The sequence below is a fragment of the Odontomachus brunneus genome, unplaced genomic scaffold (genome assembly GCF_010583005.1).
Source record: "Odontomachus brunneus isolate Ranch 3 - 2012 unplaced genomic scaffold, Obru_v1 Obru_scaffold_066, whole genome shotgun sequence".
In the NCBI taxonomy this organism is placed as follows: domain Eukaryota; kingdom Metazoa; phylum Arthropoda; class Insecta; order Hymenoptera; family Formicidae; genus Odontomachus; species Odontomachus brunneus.
In genome coordinates this window covers 699,916-717,793 of record NW_022639516.1, presented here as the reverse complement: position 1 = coordinate 717,793, position 17,878 = coordinate 699,916, and the positions used below count along the sequence as shown (strand labels likewise).

General features: G+C 34.9%; 4 protein-coding genes across 14 annotated transcripts in view; 2 read left to right on the top strand and 2 right to left on the bottom strand.

Moving 5' to 3' along the window:
* Nucleotides 1-3,402: 3,402 nt before the first annotated feature.
* LOC116846642 (actin-related protein 8) lies at nt 3,403-7,885 on the top strand. 10 transcript variants are annotated; one of them, XM_032820745.1, is made up of 10 exons: nt 3,403-3,421; nt 4,086-4,211; nt 4,330-4,585; nt 4,812-4,979; nt 5,338-5,829; nt 5,950-6,294; nt 6,382-6,528; nt 6,679-6,898; nt 6,970-7,098; nt 7,216-7,388. In XM_032820745.1, the coding sequence occupies exons 3-10, from the start codon at nt 4,559-4,561 to the stop codon at nt 7,386-7,388; spliced, it is 1,701 nt and encodes a 566-aa protein (XP_032676636.1). In that variant the 5' UTR covers nt 3,403-3,421; nt 4,086-4,211; nt 4,330-4,558. The 10 variants fall into 10 exon arrangements, with proteins under 10 accessions (XP_032676636.1, XP_032676641.1, XP_032676635.1 ...); XM_032820744.1 differs by having other exon boundaries at nt 3,405-3,431; XM_032820742.1 differs by lacking the exon at nt 3,403-3,421 and adding an exon at nt 3,508-3,700.
* LOC116846643 lies at nt 7,474-9,604 on the bottom strand. The gene is made up of 5 exons (XM_032820753.1): nt 9,441-9,604; nt 8,898-9,270; nt 7,979-8,114; nt 7,788-7,844; nt 7,474-7,655 (listed from the first exon to the last, which is right to left on the bottom strand). The coding sequence occupies exons 2-5, from the start codon at nt 9,251-9,253 to the stop codon at nt 7,503-7,505; spliced, it is 702 nt and encodes a 233-aa protein (XP_032676644.1). The 5' UTR covers nt 9,254-9,270; nt 9,441-9,604; the 3' UTR covers nt 7,474-7,502.
* A 1,654-nt stretch (nt 9,605-11,258) lies between these two features.
* Nucleotides 11,259-14,180, top strand: LOC116846580 (28S ribosomal protein S22, mitochondrial). Its single transcript, XM_032820614.1, has 3 exons — nt 11,259-11,424; nt 11,684-12,159; nt 12,879-14,180. The coding sequence occupies exons 1-3, from the start codon at nt 11,331-11,333 to the stop codon at nt 13,359-13,361; spliced, it is 1,053 nt and encodes a 350-aa protein (XP_032676505.1). The 5' UTR covers nt 11,259-11,330; the 3' UTR covers nt 13,362-14,180.
* A 323-nt stretch (nt 14,181-14,503) lies between these two features.
* The window catches only part of LOC116846577, a 248,303-nt gene continuing 244,928 nt past the window's right edge, over nt 14,504-17,878 (bottom strand). For both annotated transcript variants that reach the window (XM_032820608.1, XM_032820604.1), the window contains one exon: nt 14,504-17,101. Coding sequence is in view for 1 of the 2 variants with exons in the window: in XM_032820604.1 (XP_032676495.1) it covers nt 17,003-17,101 (99 nt within the window). In the remaining variant the exon portion in view is untranslated. The remainder of the gene's footprint in view (nt 17,102-17,878) is intronic.

Here is a 17,878-nt window from a genome sequence, read left to right as displayed (position 1 = left end):
TGCCTCATTATCCAAAAAATGTGATTGTATTTAATAAAATATGCGATTAATATTGAAGAAAAATCTCTAAGTCTTTATACAACCCAAAATTACATTAAACTTTCAAATATATGTATACAAAGATACTCTCGAAATTAATGTGTCTTTACAGCATTTTAGGAATGTCTCATTAATGTTTCTTGGACATTAAATATTCTAAAGAACAATGAGCAGACACACACAATTAAAGTAGAACTAGGTGAATTAAATTACAAGGCGAATCGAATAAAAAGCTTTGAAATAATTGTCGTTACAACAAACAAGCAAGCAAACAAACAAGGTTTTACACTGTAACTGGTACTTTAAAAGCTCGTTTGAAACCAAAAACTAACAATAACCTAGCAAACACAGAAACGTATGTATTATATAATAGTTATCATATATTGTTAAGTAAGAAATTATAACTAACAATTATATAACTGTTACTTTGGTATTTGCTGGGAATTATCTCAAAGCTTATTTTGATTCGATTCGCCCTGCTCTTTTACGGAATATTTCGTATTCAATCCTGAACAGAAATATCTAAAGATACATATTTGTTAAAGATACATATGTGGAATTATATTTTGTTTGAATAAACTTGCCAAAAATTTTAACAAATATCCAAACGATTGCTGAACTAAGTAGGTCAAGCATCCGTTCAAACTCTTCGGGGTGTACGTGAAGAGCCAAAGTTATATTGACCTTCATTTAATTTCGCAATAACCGGAAGGATAATTAAAAGTTTGATCGATTCGAACATTAAATATATACCTCAAAGACGATTGCATAAAAACAAACGAATTAAAAAAGTCAATTAACGAAAGATCTTACTTGTGTTCAATGTTCCATATGTAATAGCACTTAAAAGTTCGGAATCTCCTACTTTAAATTTGTTTATTCACAAAATATACACAAAGTTTAACACAAATAACGTTTATTATAATTAACGTCTTCTCCTTCAACTTGTGCATTCCCTGATGGAAAAAATTTGCTGAAAATACAATAAAATCGTTGAAAATACAATAAAATCGTCAAAAAGAGAAATGAAAGGGTAATTATTTAGTATAACGGACCCAGCTCCGATGACCTTGACCTTGACATATATGACAGAGGTCATCCTCCTGAGTGACCTTCTGAAGATTTTAGCCGGCGATCATTGTTCGTTAAAAAGTTATTGAATAAAAAAGTTGCATAAAATGAGTATAATTTTTAGACACTGTATATACAGCAGCATCGAATTTGTAAGCTAGGAAGATGCGTTCTACACATACATATACACACACACACACACACACACAGACACACTGCTCGCCTGCACGCGCGCTCGTTTTATAAGGAGAATTCACATTTCTTTGACACAGTGTAGATAGAATTGTTTCAGCTTGCCTATGCTTGCAGTTATTAACGAAAGAAGTTGCACAAAATGAGTATAATTTTTGGACACTGTATATACAAAAACGATATTGTGTACTGTTAACGAGCAATATTGAATAATAACTGCAATATCGAATGACTAGCGGGGGGCTGTGCCCCCCGCACCCCCCCTCAAAACTAACCTAACCTAACCTATCGTCACATTAATATTAAAGTTGAACACTTTAATAAACAATGACTGACGGTTAATGTGACAATAGGTAGGTTAGGTTAGTTTTGAGAGGGGGTGCGGGGGGCACAGCCCCCCGCTAGTCGTTCGATATTGTAGTTATTATTCGATATTGCTCGTTAACAATGCACAGTATCGTTTTTGTATATACAGTATCCAAAAATTATACTCATTTTATGCAACTTTGTTATTCAATAACTTTTTTAACGAACAATGACCGCCGGCTAAAATCTTCAGAAGGTCACTCAGGAGGATGACCTCTGTCATATATGTCAAGGTCAAGGTCATCGGAGCTGGGTCCGTTATACTAAATAATTACCAATGAAAGTTATTGAAAAGTTATTAAAAATATTTCATGATGAATCACGATTTTTATTACGAATTGTTATGGAAAGTATGACGAAACAATGAATTTTAAATGAATATTGATGCAAAGTAATGAAAACATTTTAAAATATTTAATATCATGTAATCTACTGAATTTCAATGAAAACTGAATAAATTATATTGAATCTTTGCTGAAATATTGATGAAAAAAATTCGTGAAAACATTTTTCAATAATTTCCAAATTTTGCTGCATTGCGCTAAACTTTGATGAAATAATAATATTTCATAATAAATTGTAAATAAATACTTTATGCACCTTATTTATTGATCAATGAAAAACTTCATGAAAAAGTTTTGAATAAATAACGAAATTGTGCTGAATTTCACTGATAATTGATTATGTTAATTACAATTTAATTTTTTAATTTTTCTATATATTAGGATATGAAAACTTTCATTGAAATGTCGTGAAAATTACTGAAAATTACTGAAATATATCGAACTTTACTGAAACATATGGAAATCTAATTTCTTCACTATGTTTCAACATAAATTCATGCGATTGTTAATTTGCATTTAATATTGCATTTAGAGCAATATTGCATCTAAAGCAATCGTTAATTACCATATGTAATATTTGCATGTAGATTAAAAGAAATATAAAATTTTATATTATTTATAAAAATAGTCTTTTTAATTAGATGTATAGGTATTTTTAAAAGAATAATTACAAATTTAAAAAAGTACCATAATTATTTTAGTGAAAATATCCATATTTATTGTATACTTCTATTACAATAAATATAAATATTTTCACTAAAATAATTATGGCACTTTTTAAATTTGTAATTATTTTTTGACATTGTTGCAATTCAACATTTTTTCAACATTGATTTAACATTACTGTGCTGTATGGAATAACAATGATAAATATGCTGAATATTATTTCTCTTCATATTAAATTTTAATGATTTTCTACTGAATTTTACTGAAACTTATTGAAATTGACTAAAATGTCGTTGATTTTCAATGAATATTGCTGAAATTGACCAAAATTTCGTTGATTTTCAATGAATATTGCTGAAATCATGATGAAGGTGGGTCAATTGATAGAGTTTTTCAGCAAAATTTCAGCACATTTCATTATGTTTTCAGCAAAATTTTTTCATTAGGGTTTGCACATTTTTAGCATGATTTTTTCATCGAATGATTCAGAGATTATTCTGCATTGCTTTATTCGACAGTGGCGGCTCGTAGCGGAAATTTTAGAACTAATAATAGCACTTATTTAGCTAAGATTCAAACCAACATAGTCAAGACCCAAATCTGTTGGTAACTACTGACTTCTTATCGACACCGCTAGATGGCATGTATACCATTAATTTTCTTCTGACAGGTCTAACGAAGCAGCTGTTATTCTAGTTAGTGTAGTTCCGAAATCTCCGCTATGAGACGCTATAATCTTTAATGTAAATCGAGGTTGTAATACAATTCAATGGGCGCGTTCAGCGGAAAAAGCGCTCAGTGAGCAATCAGCGATTATTGGTTCTTACTGTTAGATTCCTAAATCTAAACCAATTACATTGACGAATTACTCAACTGTTGTGCAACTGTTGAGTTCGCTGAACGCACCCATTGATGAGTTAGAAGTATCATCTTTGAGTTTTTAATTTAATAGCATTTTATAAAAGAATGTTTCATTTTTAATTAAGGGTTAAAGACACAAAGGAAAAGACAATCACTTTTGGGTAATACAATTTAAAGGCAGATTAAGAAGAATTTTATGTCGAAAGAACATTTCTTATTTCAACATTGAATACTTGAAAACATGTTTTAACATTGAAAACTTAGTTTAAAAATTGCATTATTTGCCTTATTTTGCATGTCAAATAAAGAGGAATGTGTGTATTTTTAAATAATGTAAACACAGTTTGTATATCATTTTTCGTTTATGCCATATAATTTGACAAACTTCATAAAATTATATTCACATTTGACGAATTCTGATATTCGTGTGTAATAAGAAATTATTAAAATTTATATCCAACAACAATTATTGGAATTTCAAAATTACAAGCTATAAAATGCTTCCCGTAAATAACTTTATTATTGTTATTCTTGCGAAAATTATAGTCTCTTGAATTTCGTATAATTGCAACGTGAGGATAAAGAGCAAATATAGAACGGTGTATCAAGGATCCACTATTTTTCAATGTTACAATTTAAGGACGGACAAAGGGACAAACTTACTCTGTTGTAGTACGGTTAATTGAAAATTCGAATATATATTTTTATCTTAATGATCTTTCATGTTTATTGTTAATTATTCACACCTTCAAGTGTAAACAATAGAGAACATAACCTTTCTTTTGTACAGACAACATCGTAAATATGTGGACGACGATGTGAGATCATTGACAATTTCTGAAAGTTTCTCCGGAAACTAAAAACTGGAATAAGTACAGAAAACTAATTAAAAAAAGAAAAAGACAAAACGACAACGGTAATATTGTATCTTGAAAAGGACAGATATCTATAAGAGAAAGAGTAGAAACACTATTGGAAATTGACTCCAATATTTACAGGACTAAATTTAGCCAACAAAAATGCCAGTCTTCCAAGAATGCGCAGATGTAATTATTATTTTATAATAATATATACTACTATTATTATATTTATAATTAATATTTACTATTATTTAATATTTACTATTATTTTATGTACTATTATAATATATAGAGAATATGAAAAACTGACTGTAATATTGTGGTAGACTGTGTGGTACAATTTACTAGGAGCTTTTCTTCTTTATTATTTTGTCAGTTAACTTATGTCTATAATTACAATTATTTTATGTAGGAAATCGAGACGCAAACGATTATTGTAATTCATCCTGGATCTATGTATCTTCGTATGGGTCGTGCTTCAGATCTAAAGCCATGTACATTATTGAATGCTGTAGCAAGGAGACGTTTACCAGGTGGAATAAAATACAGGGATAGCTTCTTGCCACCAGTTGTACCATTAGTAAGTACACACTTCATACTCAGGATATTTAAAAATATTTATGAAAAATATCTATCATAAATCTTTCATAAATCATAATCTTTTTCATTAAAGTATTTATGAAAAATGTTTTTCATGAATAATTTTAAATATTTATTATAATCTTTTTTATATCTATGTGTGTGTGAAAATCTCAGACATTTGAATATTTATAAAATATTTAATATCTATATTTCTAAAATATTTTGTAAATATATTGTGTGCTGTCTGGGTACAAGTTTTATACAGATATAATATGGTATGTATGATGGAGTTTATAAAGTTCTTTAAAACATATCTTCTTTAAAAAATACATTTTACTTATAATTGCATTGACTAGAATAAGGAGCTAATGCACGGAATGGAAGAATCTCGGCTACAGATCTCACATACTTTACAATCTTGCCTGCAATCAGACGGGACTCGGCGATATGCGACTCCGCCACAGCAGTTAGCACCCTACAATCGCAGATCCAGCCCAGTAGTCAATTCCTTGAATAGCAGTAGCTGGGTAAAAGTTGAACGCGACGTAATCGTTGGAGATGACATTCTTTCACTAGATCCAGAAGAAGACTTCAATATTCACTTCCCATACAAAAGGGGTGAACTGAATGTTCACTCAGGTCCAGGCGGCAGCGTAAGGGCTGTTATGGCAGATTTAAAGACAATTTGGGAATATGTGCTGACTGAAAAATTAAATATTCCACTGAAAGATTTGAAGCACTATCGCGCAGTGCTCGTTATACCTGACATTTATCACAGACCTTATTTGAAGGAGCTAACGTCTTTGATGCTGTGCGAGATGGGTTTTGGCAGCTGTTTTTTGCTACAAGTTAGTTTGTACTCGTTGTATGTCGCATAGTTCTTGTGAGAATTGTTAGCACGACTCATCAATCAACCACATCATTTGGAATTTCTCCCAGGCTAATAGTATTGCTTTGTTACTCGATAGGATCATGTTGCTGCGATATTCGGAGCAGGTCTGAGTTATGCGTGCGTAGTAGACGTCGGCGCTCAGAAAACTTCAGTGTCGTGCGTGGACGATGCGATTTCTCATAAGGACACGCGAGTGCGTATGGACTTCGGCGGCGGAGACATTACGCAGGCCTTTTTCTGGCTTTTGCAAAAGAGCGCATTTCCATATAAATCTTGCGATCCTGCCACCAGATCAGATGCTATTCTCTTAAACCAACTGAAGGAAGATGTTTGTCACGTAGATTTAAATATTTGTGGCTCGCACGAGAAAATGTTCGTCGTTGAGAAACCAAAGCAGAAAATTGAGAAATATACATTGCAGGTATACTATATATATCGTATTTTGATCAACTTCTCGCAAAAATTGAAATTACTCCTTGTAAAATCGTGATTGGACATATTGTAACAGGTGGGCGATGAATGCTTAATAGCTCCTTTAAGTTTATTTCAACCTGAATTATTCAGGATTACTGGAACACACAACGCATACGTTCAGAAACGATCAACAGGCGATCCGGAAGACCTTTTCGACGAAAATTACTTAAGGGAAACTAGTGTGAGTATTCATTCAAACTTCGCCTGAACTTATCTTAGAAATTCGTGAAGACTCTGAAATCCGGGAAAAGAAGCTCACGCATTTTTTTAGATTCGAACGCGTTTCCGTTTTAATTTCGCTTGGATGCGATTCAATTAATTTTCGTTTCAGAGACGAGGAATAAAAGAAACTCTCGAGCAAACGTCAGAGATGCAAGAAGAGACAGCTGCACCCACAGCTGCAGTCGAGGAGGAAGTTGTAGTTGATATGGTCAATGATTCTACGCCCGCTTTGTCAAATCGAGATTTGGAGGGTTCCCGCGATTTCGTGGTAGGTCCACAATACATGTTGGGCCTTGATCACATAATATTGCAGAGCATTGAGCGATGCCGTAAGTATGAAAAATATATATAGAGACCCAGAATTCACTGGAAGCACTAATTGATTTTATCTTCGCAACAGCTACCGACGATCTAAAGAGAAAAATGTACAGTTGTGTGCTAGTTGTTGGTTCGGGAATGAAGTTTAGAGGCATTGGGATGTGGCTTCGCAATCGAATATCACTGCAAACACCGTATATGTACAGAGGTGGTATGTATTTTCTACAAGACTTGCTAGCAGTCACTAATTCTGCTGAATTTTGACGCCAGATTTTATGACTCGAAGAGAAATAGCAAAATCAAATCGCATTCATTTTGTTTTTATCAGAACAATTGGATATTATAACGGAACCGAAGGAAATGGATCCTGGCATAACGACCTGGAAAGGTGCAGGCATTCTAAGTTGTCTGGAGACAGCACAGGAATTGTGGATTCCTCGGGGGGAGTGGCAACGCTGCGGAGTCAGGATATTAAGAGAAAGAACTCCTTTTCTATGGTAGAAAGATATCTGCTATGTAATATAGCAGTTATAGTAATGATTATGGTTATATTTGCCTTACAGTTTTGACTTTCCAATGATTGCAATAAATTAATAATTGAATACTCATTTGATATCATAACAACTCGATCATTCTGACTTTAGTCTTGTCATTACGGTGATATTGTATTATATCAGCTTCCAGCAGAAAGTTTACACAATCTAAAATCTTTGGTGTGACATTTACATAAACATCATCACCGCCTTTCATGTAAGCTGATGTTAACGCCTGAAAACAATTTTCCACATTTGTTTAATATAATTATATAATTAGTCATTTAATTATAAAATTGCATTCACGATTGTATAATCAAGTATAATTGTATGAAAATTATATATGTTTAATGAGAGTATGACTTACCGCTAGAAATTCCTTAAATTCACTATTGTCAGGAAAAATTGTATCAACGACAGTATACTGAAAAATATTTAAATAAAAGGTTTGAATCTTTGAATTTATATATTGTTTCTTTTCGTAAAAACTACGCAACTTTGTACATGTAATAAAAATAAATTATATACAAAGTGTCAATATATTTTGGTTATACTCACCAAATCATCTTTTACGTTTTGAAATATACGTTTTGTTAAAATTTGTTCATCTTTATATGTCCTATTTGCAAATGTTTCTGTAAAACCTACATGAGCTTCTCGCATTTTATCTAGTCCATTTTTCTTATTTTGTAAACTATAATAAATATTGTAATAATGTATTTAATTAAACGTAAATAATGTGATAAGCGTGGATTGTGACAAAGTTCTTACATTAGTCAAAAAGATTCTTTAATGACAATATAAAATGAATTTAGGCAAGTATGAGCCAACATTATCTCAGGTTTTTACTATATCTCTAAAAATACTATCACTTACAAACTTTACGTAAATTATTTACGTAAATTAGAAATGCAATAGTTTAACTATTATGTTCCAACCATAGTAAATGTAATATGAAGAACGTTGATAACTTGATAAATAAATGATGACAATATTAGCTATATTGTCTGTGATTTTTGTGACCAATGGTATGTTAAAACACTGTTAAATTATACTTATGTTAAAAGAATTTATTTGTCAAAATTACAATGCTAAAGATGATCCAAAAGTGAGATAGAAATGCATGGTCATTAGTAAGTTTGCAGTCTAAAACTTTCAGTATCACATTTATATTAACTCACTCCTTCCATGTAAGCTGTTAATGCCTGAAATCATAATTTTCCATTGTTTAAAATTAATTGATTTTTATGAAAATTACAATATGTTTGATCAGAATATATGGCTTAGTGCTATTTAAATTATATAAACTTAAAATTGATTTATTTCCAGTCAGAAAAACTAAAATTCTTAAAAGTTTATGTGAATATGTGCTAATTTTCTCTACTATTAACTACGTTAAATTTACGCATCTCTACATGTGTTGGCTCTGGTCTAAATTCATTTTATGTTTTTATTTTATATTTTATGTTATACTCACTATTTCATATCTGCTTGAATATCAAGAAGTGTTTTATCAAGTTTGTTAAGTATTAACTGCATATTTTTAATTTCATCTTCTAAATCTCTAAAAACTTCAGCATGTAATTCAACTGTTCTTGGAATTGCATAATCTTGAGGTTGTAAATTCATAACTTCTCTTAGATATTTTTGTAATAGCCTCTCTTCTCTTGTTCTTAAATTTTCTGTGGAGCTTGTTGCTTGTACAGCATTGATTCTATTGTTTGATACTCTATTTGTCAAATCATCTATATTTCTCTCACACTCATTAATTTTCTCCACAAATGTATCAAATGCATCGTGTAATGTATATACCATATTCTCATTAAGTTCCATGTTTGTTTTTAAATATTCTAAAAAAACATGTTGAGAAAGTTACTGTGCTAGATCAATATTAGGAATAAGAGTTGAAGCATTATTAGTGAAAATTAGTTTTAAAACAAAGTTTAATTTACCTCTTAATCCCATAGTATTAACAGAATATATATTCCATATATATAGAATAATCTAAATTATTAAATACCTGTTTATATATTTGACCTATTCTCTTCTGGCTTGTGTGTATATTCTAGAATGGTTAAATGTATCTTCTTATATTCTTCAAAAGGTTATATGACTCCTACCGTTCCCGCCTACAGGACGCGGCGACGCTTGCCGCGTGGCGGAAGTTTGTGTGACAGCGAATCAATGGGTGCGTTCAGCGAACTCAACAGTTGCACAACAGTTGAGCAATTCGTCAATATAATTGGTCTAAAGTTAGAGATCTAACAGTAAGGACCAATAATCACTGACCCCTCACTGATCAGCTATATTTTCTGAACGCAGCCAATGGGTGCGTTCAGCGAACTCAGCAGTTGCACAACAATTGAGTAATTCGTCGAGGTAATTGGTCTAGATTTAGGGATCTAACAGTAAGAACCAATAATCGCTGATTGATCACTGAGCGCTTTTTCCGCTGAATGCGCCCAATGGATGCGTTCAAAAGACACAACTGTTGCACAACGGTTGAGTAATTAGTCAACGTAATTGACCTAAAGTTAGGGATCTAACAGTAAGGACCAATAATCACTGACTGTTCATTGATCAGCTATGTTTTCTGAACGCAGCAAATGGGCCCATTCAGTACTACAATCGCTCATTGAGCGCTCGGTGAACTCTTACATCCTATTGGCATATTCTTTTAGATCTCAAAATATATATCAATCAAATGTAAGAACTCACTGAGCGCTCAGTGAAAGCTTGTAGTACTGAATGCACCCAGTATGCTGCTTTTCGTAATAACAGTTAGTCTGTTCTTTTCGGCTGTTCTGCTGAACTGTGCAATAAGTTAGAGTGAGAAAAAATATACTTATCTCACTTTAACTTATTGCACCAGTTCAGCAATGCAGCTGAAAAGAACAGACCAAGTATTACACATATGATAGGGAGTTAGCAGTCTAGTAGTATATAGAAATCTGTGCTTAGGGCCGATTTTGAGTGCTTTCCAATTGCTTACCATCTTGACACACACGTATACAAAACCAGTTTATTGGTTACATATTATCTAAAATATCTTGTAAGATAATATGCAACCAATAAGCTGGTTTTGTGTAACACAATGTACGCAACTGGAAAGCACCCTTTTCTAACTTAGGGTACTTTCCAGTTACGTTACACTGTGTTATACAAAACCAGTTTATTGATCACGTATTATCTAAAATATCTTGTAAGATAATATATAACCAATAAACTGGTTTTGTAACAGTGTACGTAGCTGGAAAGCACTTTTAGGCCGGTTCTATAATACGTCGTATGTCGCTGTCGGACGTCAGAATGCAGTCGATAGTCCAATAAGGAGAACTCGTCTCGAAAAACAAATCCTCTGATTGGCCCATCGGCTGCACTCCGATATACGACAGCGACATACGACGTATTGTAGAACAGGCCTTAAGCCTAAGCTATAAGAAATTGACCAACCACAGTCGATTATTTTAAAAATAACCAAATGTGATTAGTCAATATCTTACGTCTTAAAGATTAAAGCAAGGTTGTGGACAAGAGGTTAGTGAGCTGACCAAGTTAGAAGTTAATTTGAAGTTAAATCATATATCTGCCTTCATTTTTTTTTCAAATTGGATAAAGATAGACACATAATTTGACTGTTAGATAGCTTACCAAGGCTGTGTTCCGAAATTCACTGCCAGTACAAAGTGAATCTGATTGGTACATGCTCTTGGATTTAACCAAAATTAAGAGCATACTCCAATCAGATTCATGAATTTTACAGTTGCAAAGCAGCTTCTCTGCTGAACGCAGCCATTTCTCTCCTACTCGAAGCCCTCTAGTGTCGAAGAACGAAATGATAAAATTAAGTTAGGTTAAGTTTCTCGTGGTCGCGTAATTTTATCATCTACGACTTATCAAATTCAGCATTATGCTTTCACGAAATGTAAATAAACTTTTGCGATATTCATGTTCTCGCATGATCTTAAACTGTCGCAATTGCGCTTCGGCAAATATTGAGACAGGTATTCTCATCATTTTATAATTATATCGAACAATTTATGGAATTGGATTAAATATGTAGGTTAGCTTTATGTAAGTTATGAGAAAGTAAGAAGAACTATAAAAATAATAAGAATTATTACCTTATTTTATATATTATGTTTCTTTATTTTAGTGTTCTGTGTTACATGTGTCTCTCTGTAAAATATATCATTAAAAAAAAATATATATATATTTCTTTATTTATTATTTAAAAATACCCAAAATATCTAATTTTTAAAGATCCAACTGAAAGAGATCCAGCACCATTCTTCTTTGATAAAGAAGTTCAGGCATGGTTGAGAACATTGACAACAGTAGATTACAAGAAAGTTTTACGAACACGTAAAGATGGACATAAAATGGTGTCACCAAAATATAAATTTATGACAGATGAGCAACTTGAGCAAGCTATAAGAGTAGCACAGAAGAGAGCAGAAGTCTACTTGCAAATGCCACCAGTGGTAAAACAAAGATCAGATGAACTTACATTGTTGTGTCAAGATCCTGGACTACAAGATTACAATACTGCTAAATTCGTGTTCACTGATATCACATATGGTCTCAGAGACAGAGAAAGATTTGTGGTGATCCGAGAACCTAATGGCACATTGAGACATGCCACTTGGCAAGAACGCGATAGAATTGTACCAATCTACTTTCCAAAACCAGGAAAGGAATTACAAAAGCCAAGGATGTTTGAAAACGAACATTTACAAGTAACTAGTTTTTGCTTTAAAAATTTCACTCATTGATATCGTGTTTGTTGATACTTATGTAAAAAGATAGCTTTAATCAAGAAAGAATACATAATGGATAATACAGGGGTGGGCAAGATAATGTAAACACCTGGAAAATATAATGTTAAACAGCATTATTAAGTTAGTTTTGTGAAGCTTTCAAAGATTAAATGTTTTTGTAGAAACAGCTCTTTTCTAGAAATGGCTTTTCGAGGTGGATATTGAGTTCTGCTGTCATTTTTGCTGTAGTAGTTCTATACTGTTTAGGCACAATTCTTATTAATGTTTGACAATTCTTGTGAGATATTCAGAATTTAAGGTTAGATGTAAATCTTTTAGTTGAATCACGGTTGCATATGTGAGGTCTGTTTTTTTGAGTTAAATTGCCTGAACTGGTGTGATAAGTTGGAGTAAAAATATATTTGTCTCATTCTAACTTATTGCACCAGTTAAGATAGTTCAGCTAAAAAGAACAAATCTGTAATGTCGCGTATATCGTGTGTTTTAAATAAAAGAAATTCAAATTTTATTCTAAAAATTATATCTGTGACATAACAAAAGGGAATCGCAATTTTCGTTTTGTCAGTGTAGCCAACAAAAAAATATCCATAAAAACATGATATTCGGTCCACATTATTTGTAGTCTATCTCCTGTAAATATTAACATTGCTGTTCACCAATTGATTTCTCCTTTGCAGAGTATATTGGATCGCAAGGAGTACGAATTTATACTTGATCGCACGTGCACGCAATTCGAGCCGGATGACCCAGATTATCAAGCAATAGTGCGAGAAGTTTATGAGCGTGTGAACCTGGAAAAACATTTTGATGTCTTGAGGTCTACGCGTCACTTTGGCCCAATGGTGTTTTACCTAGTATGGACGAGTAACATTGAGAATTTGTTATGCGAGTTGATTGAAACTCATCGAATTGAAAACGCCGTGTTACTGATACGCCTGTATCACAGAATTCATCCTACAAGCAATTCAGCGGTCGAGCAGTGTAGCGACCCGGAGGATGACGTGCAATTCATATTGCATTACGCTCGTCTGAATTCGTTCAATGGAACGAAGATAGAAAAGCTCTTGCATTCGTACAAAGAATTACAACGGGAGCAGCAGATCGTGGAGGAAGGCATTAAAAGAGCACATGGTATTCCTATGGAAACCAGCGAGATGTAAATATAAGTTAATAAACCTAGCACAATCTTTATCGCATAATTGACCATAATTGGCTATAGTTATATAGGAATGATCCATAAGATTATGATTTTGAAATTTTTGTTATCAATGGGCAGTCTATGTTTTTCCACATAAAATAGAAGAGATCCAAGCTTTAAAAGCATCTAAAATTAATTAAAAAACTTTTTATTTTCTACTAATTCTATTTCTTACTTATATCTCTTTTATCCATTTTTTAAAGATTAAGCTTGTTAATAAATACCTCTAAGGAGAAGAAAATTGACCATGCTTGATTTTTTGAGCGATTGTGAAGAGCTTCATGTGCTATTTTTAAAGAATACTGATGAACCTCAGTGCTATCAATGCTATTTTTATAAATCATGTATCAAATTTTCATATTCATTTTTCTCAAAGTGTATTTCATGTGAGTTGAATTATTCTTGTATAACTATGGCGAGCTATATGTATAATTGACGACCATGCTTCTCTGTTGCCCTAACTATACATATCCAAACTCTAAGACCAGGTCAACAAATTTAGCTAATAAATCTAGTTTCGATTTAGCAACAGCATTAGCTGTCCATATTTCACACACACACAATGACACAACTGTCATTGTGTATGTATTTAACTGTCGCAGCTATATTTTAAAATTTGTTTACAGTACGCGCCGTAAGTTTGATCCTAAGTTGGAGTGAGAAATAAAAATAATTTATTTCTCTTAGAGTATAGAGCTAATAAACGAACGTATTGTAAACGTAGGGTAACGTGAACGTTTTGTAACGTGAGGTTAAGCGAAATAAATAATTTTTACATCTCTCTCTCTCTTTCTCACTCGCGCCAAGCTTATTTCGTGTATCGCAGACAAGCTCCAACTCCTGCGGCTAATTTTTTTTCCACGCGACGATAGCTACGTTCCGAAATTCCTTGGCGGTATCGAATCTACAGTATACGTGACATAAACTGTATATTTTCAATACTGGCAGTGAATATCGGAACACAGCCGATGTTTATTGAGATGCGTCATGTGACCGGCGCGTTAGTTTTAATCTTCGCTGAGGCAAAATTTGATTCCCCCGAGAATGCGAGTTTATCACGCTCCCTTCTAGGATATTCCCCACGGAATAAGAGTGAGACTGTGCTGCGGTATGTTATGATTTGCTTTATTCGTTGTTCGTAAGGTCGAATTTATCGATGGATAACAGACACACGGTCGTCAGGGTAATTCGATGATTATTACTCGATTATTTTATTACGTGGTAGTACTTACAAACATTTACAAATGTAACAAGTCAATTCGATTTGGCGTACAGGATCGTCAGAAAACATTACACTAATGATTCGCTAATTCGCGTAATACGGAGAACGTAGAAGAACGCAAATCCGTTCGGACGGCCCGCGCCGATTTCGCGCGGATCGGCAGCGCGCGCCAGTCCGAGACGCTTCGTGACGTTTACGATTATTAAGAGGGTCTGCGGGAGCAGGTAGAGAAGGTGGGATGAGATTATATTTAGCGATCAAACATATTCGGTAATAAATAACAGCTCTACCGATGCTCGAGTATCGCCGCGAACGAAAATGCACGATTCAAAATAGCTTTATACAAATGCAATAATGTCGATTGGCGACAGCGTAAGTACCTACGATCAATGGAACAATATACAAATTCGAGACATGTGAGATAAACAAAATGGGAGGAGTCCTTCTTTCCTTCTTTCTTTTTTTTTTACTTTTGCCACAGGGATCTTGCGTCGTTATCGTTAATATTTGATAAGCACTCGCAATCGTAATTGTTATCAACGTAATTCGTTATCGTTATCATCATCAACATCATTACCATCATCATTACCATTCGCCTTATATCCTTAGTACTCTTACTGTAGTAATTATTATTTCCTTATAGACGTGCTCCGGATTGAGACAGTGGAAAATAAATAAGGTATGCGTCTCTCGCTGCATGTTTAACCCCCGGATGCCGCGTTACTTCGCGCTACCACGTGAGTAACGATCATTTAATCACACGCTTCCCTCTCTTTCCTTAACCGCGAAATGAATATCAATCGACCGTGGTCGCAGAGATATAACTGACGCCGCTTTTACCGTTAATATTATCACTAACAAATCATCAAATGTAGGTGCGCTTGATCGCGAACTACAATGTTTTAAAATCCTTCTTGGAGGCCTACGAATTTCGCGTGATCACATACACCAATTAGAATTCTCTTTCGCATTCTCGGTATCGAGAAATAATACGACATGCATACATCACATCGATACGATCGTCAATGCGCAATTTTGTACAGAAATTTTGCCTAACAGTCAACAACGATCCTAATATATACGTCAATGCTCGAGGAATTTCTTGCGTTTTCGAAACGATTGTCGAGAGCTACGGCTACTCTCATCCCTTTTCCCCTCATCTGTTGAGCAATTAATTGCAGCGGCGTGTTCAATCTCAGGACAGTTCAGCTTCAACTTCACAAAATCTTTGGGATTCTTCCTAATTTCTGAAAAGTTCTTGAAACTAGAGTTCTATCATTGTAATAATATAGATGTATTGGTAGCGCAGATGGGTATAGAATATTGTATAGAAATAACACGCATACAGGACCAGTTTCAAGAAGAAATTAGGAAGAGCTCTACAGGTTTTTTGAAGTTGTCGATCTTGAGGCTGATCATCAGTTGCGTGGTTCGACGGTATGAGCGGGAGAGACAAGAGAAAGAAAGTAGTTGTGGACCTCGAAAATCGCTTCGAAAATGCAAGCAATTCTGAGCACTGGTGTACGTAATTGATTTTTAATTAATCTACCAGTAATCTTCGATAATCTAATTATTGGCGTAACAGAAGGAACTTTTATACTCAGCGAATTACATGTATAAATATACAGAAGATCGAATCTCATCTTTCTGTTCCTCGCGTTAGTTCGTTCATTATTAAGACTTAAAAGAGTTTGATTCCCAAACTCTTCGTTTAATAATTGGCAATACGCAGTTTTTCACGTGGAAAATATACTACGCTCGTCTCATGACTTCTCGCGGCTCCTTCCACTGGAAAGTTCGCCATTCGCCAGGTCGGAGTAAAATCCGCGAACGCATCCGAGGGTTAATACGAAAGCCTCGTCAAACCGGGCTAACGAAAGAGTAAAGCGTACAAAATAAATACGCGCATACGTGAGTGTGTCAGCTGTTAGGCCCTTCGAAGCAAGGTATGCGATCGCATCTAGCGCTGATACCCTAAATAACCCGCAAAGAGCCCGAAGGGCTATCGAAAATAAGTCCGCGGCGTGTCACTTTCGACGACTCAGACATCTCAGAGAATTGAGAGCCTAGACATCCACGTAGTCGGGGAAGCGCGACGAACTCGTTCTTTGTGCAGTAAGCTGCGGTAAAATAGTGCGAATCGGCGATCCTGCTCGGAGAACAATCAAGAAGTGGCGGATGAGGATGCGATCCACTACGCGAGTTTATGCCGATGTCGGTTCTCGCCTAAAGGGCGAATATCGAATATCGTTAAAACTGTACCAACGGTGTCGCTGTGTGCGACCGTGTGTGGGTGATATGCCCGCCACTCGCCGCCTTTTTCCCGGTTTCTTGAGTGACTGGTGAAGTGCGAAAGTTCGTCAAGTTTCGTGGTGAGCCCTTTAAGGCGCGTCAAGGCGGGCTGGTTGTCCTAACAATGCGAACGGAGTGGAGTGAAGGCCGCCATCCGCCACCTCGATCGAAAGTCCTCGATTTCTCGCCTGCGACAATGAAAAAACCGATGAAGCGCGACGATTCGACCGAACGTCGTCCCGTTACGAGCTGTGAGTAGCAGCGCGAGGTGATAATCAGCTAATAATCGCGCTCGTCAAACAATCCGACACGGAACGCGCGGCGTTAATTGCAAAATGTAGCGGAGCTGCTGCGCGACTTGGTAAATATTGAGCAATATTCCTTCTAACGCACATCTTTGGCCGCCGGAAAAGAAATCGCCGACAGGCTTGTCGAGAACGTCTTGTCGGGTCTCCCGACTCGAATTGGTCACGTTGTCTTAAGAGAACGGCGAGTCCAGTTGCACCGACTTGAATCACCCGAGTAAATTGACCAATTTATCTTCTCTATCTATGGACCAGTTTTCATAAACGTTAGGAGATTTTAGAGCGAGAACGGAGCGAGTCGACAACCCATGGAGGTCACTTGAAACGTGAGATTTCGTCATGCAATTGCGAGTCGCAAGTTCGGCTTTGAATCTCTCGCCAGAGTCAACTGAGATTTCACTGAACACTCTTCTCTTGTTTCAACAGCTTTTAGATATAGAGTTCCATCAGTTAAATCTCGGCCAACCGAAGTTTATATGCAAAATGGCTCATTGAGTCTTCATTTATAATACTGAAACGTCTAATCTAGAGAGAGAGAGAGAGAGAGAGAGATAAATAGAGAGAGAGGGAGAGGGAGAGAGAGAGATAAATAGAGAGAGGGAGAGGGGGGAGAGAGAGAGAGAGAGAGAGAGAGAGAGAGAGAGAGAGAGAGAGAGAGAG

Coding starts and splice junctions, on each gene's coding strand:
- LOC116846642 (XM_032820751.1), top strand. CDS start 4,559: ATGCCAGTCTTCCAAGAATGCGCAGAT. Junction 4,586..4,811: donor TCTTCCAAGAATGCGCAGAT/GTAATTATTATT, acceptor TATTTTATGTAG/GAAATCGAGACGCAAACGAT. Junction 5,830..5,949: donor GCAGCTGTTTTTTGCTACAA/GTTAGTTTGTAC, acceptor GTTACTCGATAG/GATCATGTTGCTGCGATATT.
- LOC116846643 (XM_032820753.1), bottom strand. CDS start 9,253: ATGGAACTTAATGAGAATATGGTATATACATTACACGATGCATTTGAT. Junction 8,115..8,897: donor ATTCAAGCAGATATGAAATA/GTGAGTATAACA, acceptor TATTTATTATAG/TTTACAAAATAAGAAAAATG. Junction 7,845..7,978: donor AAAACGTAAAAGATGATTTG/GTGAGTATAACC, acceptor AATATTTTTCAG/TATACTGTCGTTGATACAAT.
- LOC116846580 (XM_032820614.1), top strand. CDS start 11,331: ATGCTTTCACGAAATGTAAATAAACTTTTGCGATATTCATGTTCTCGC. Junction 11,425..11,683: donor TTCGGCAAATATTGAGACAG/GTATTCTCATCA, acceptor TAATTTTTAAAG/ATCCAACTGAAAGAGATCCA. Junction 12,160..12,878: donor TTGAAAACGAACATTTACAA/GTAACTAGTTTT, acceptor TCTCCTTTGCAG/AGTATATTGGATCGCAAGGA.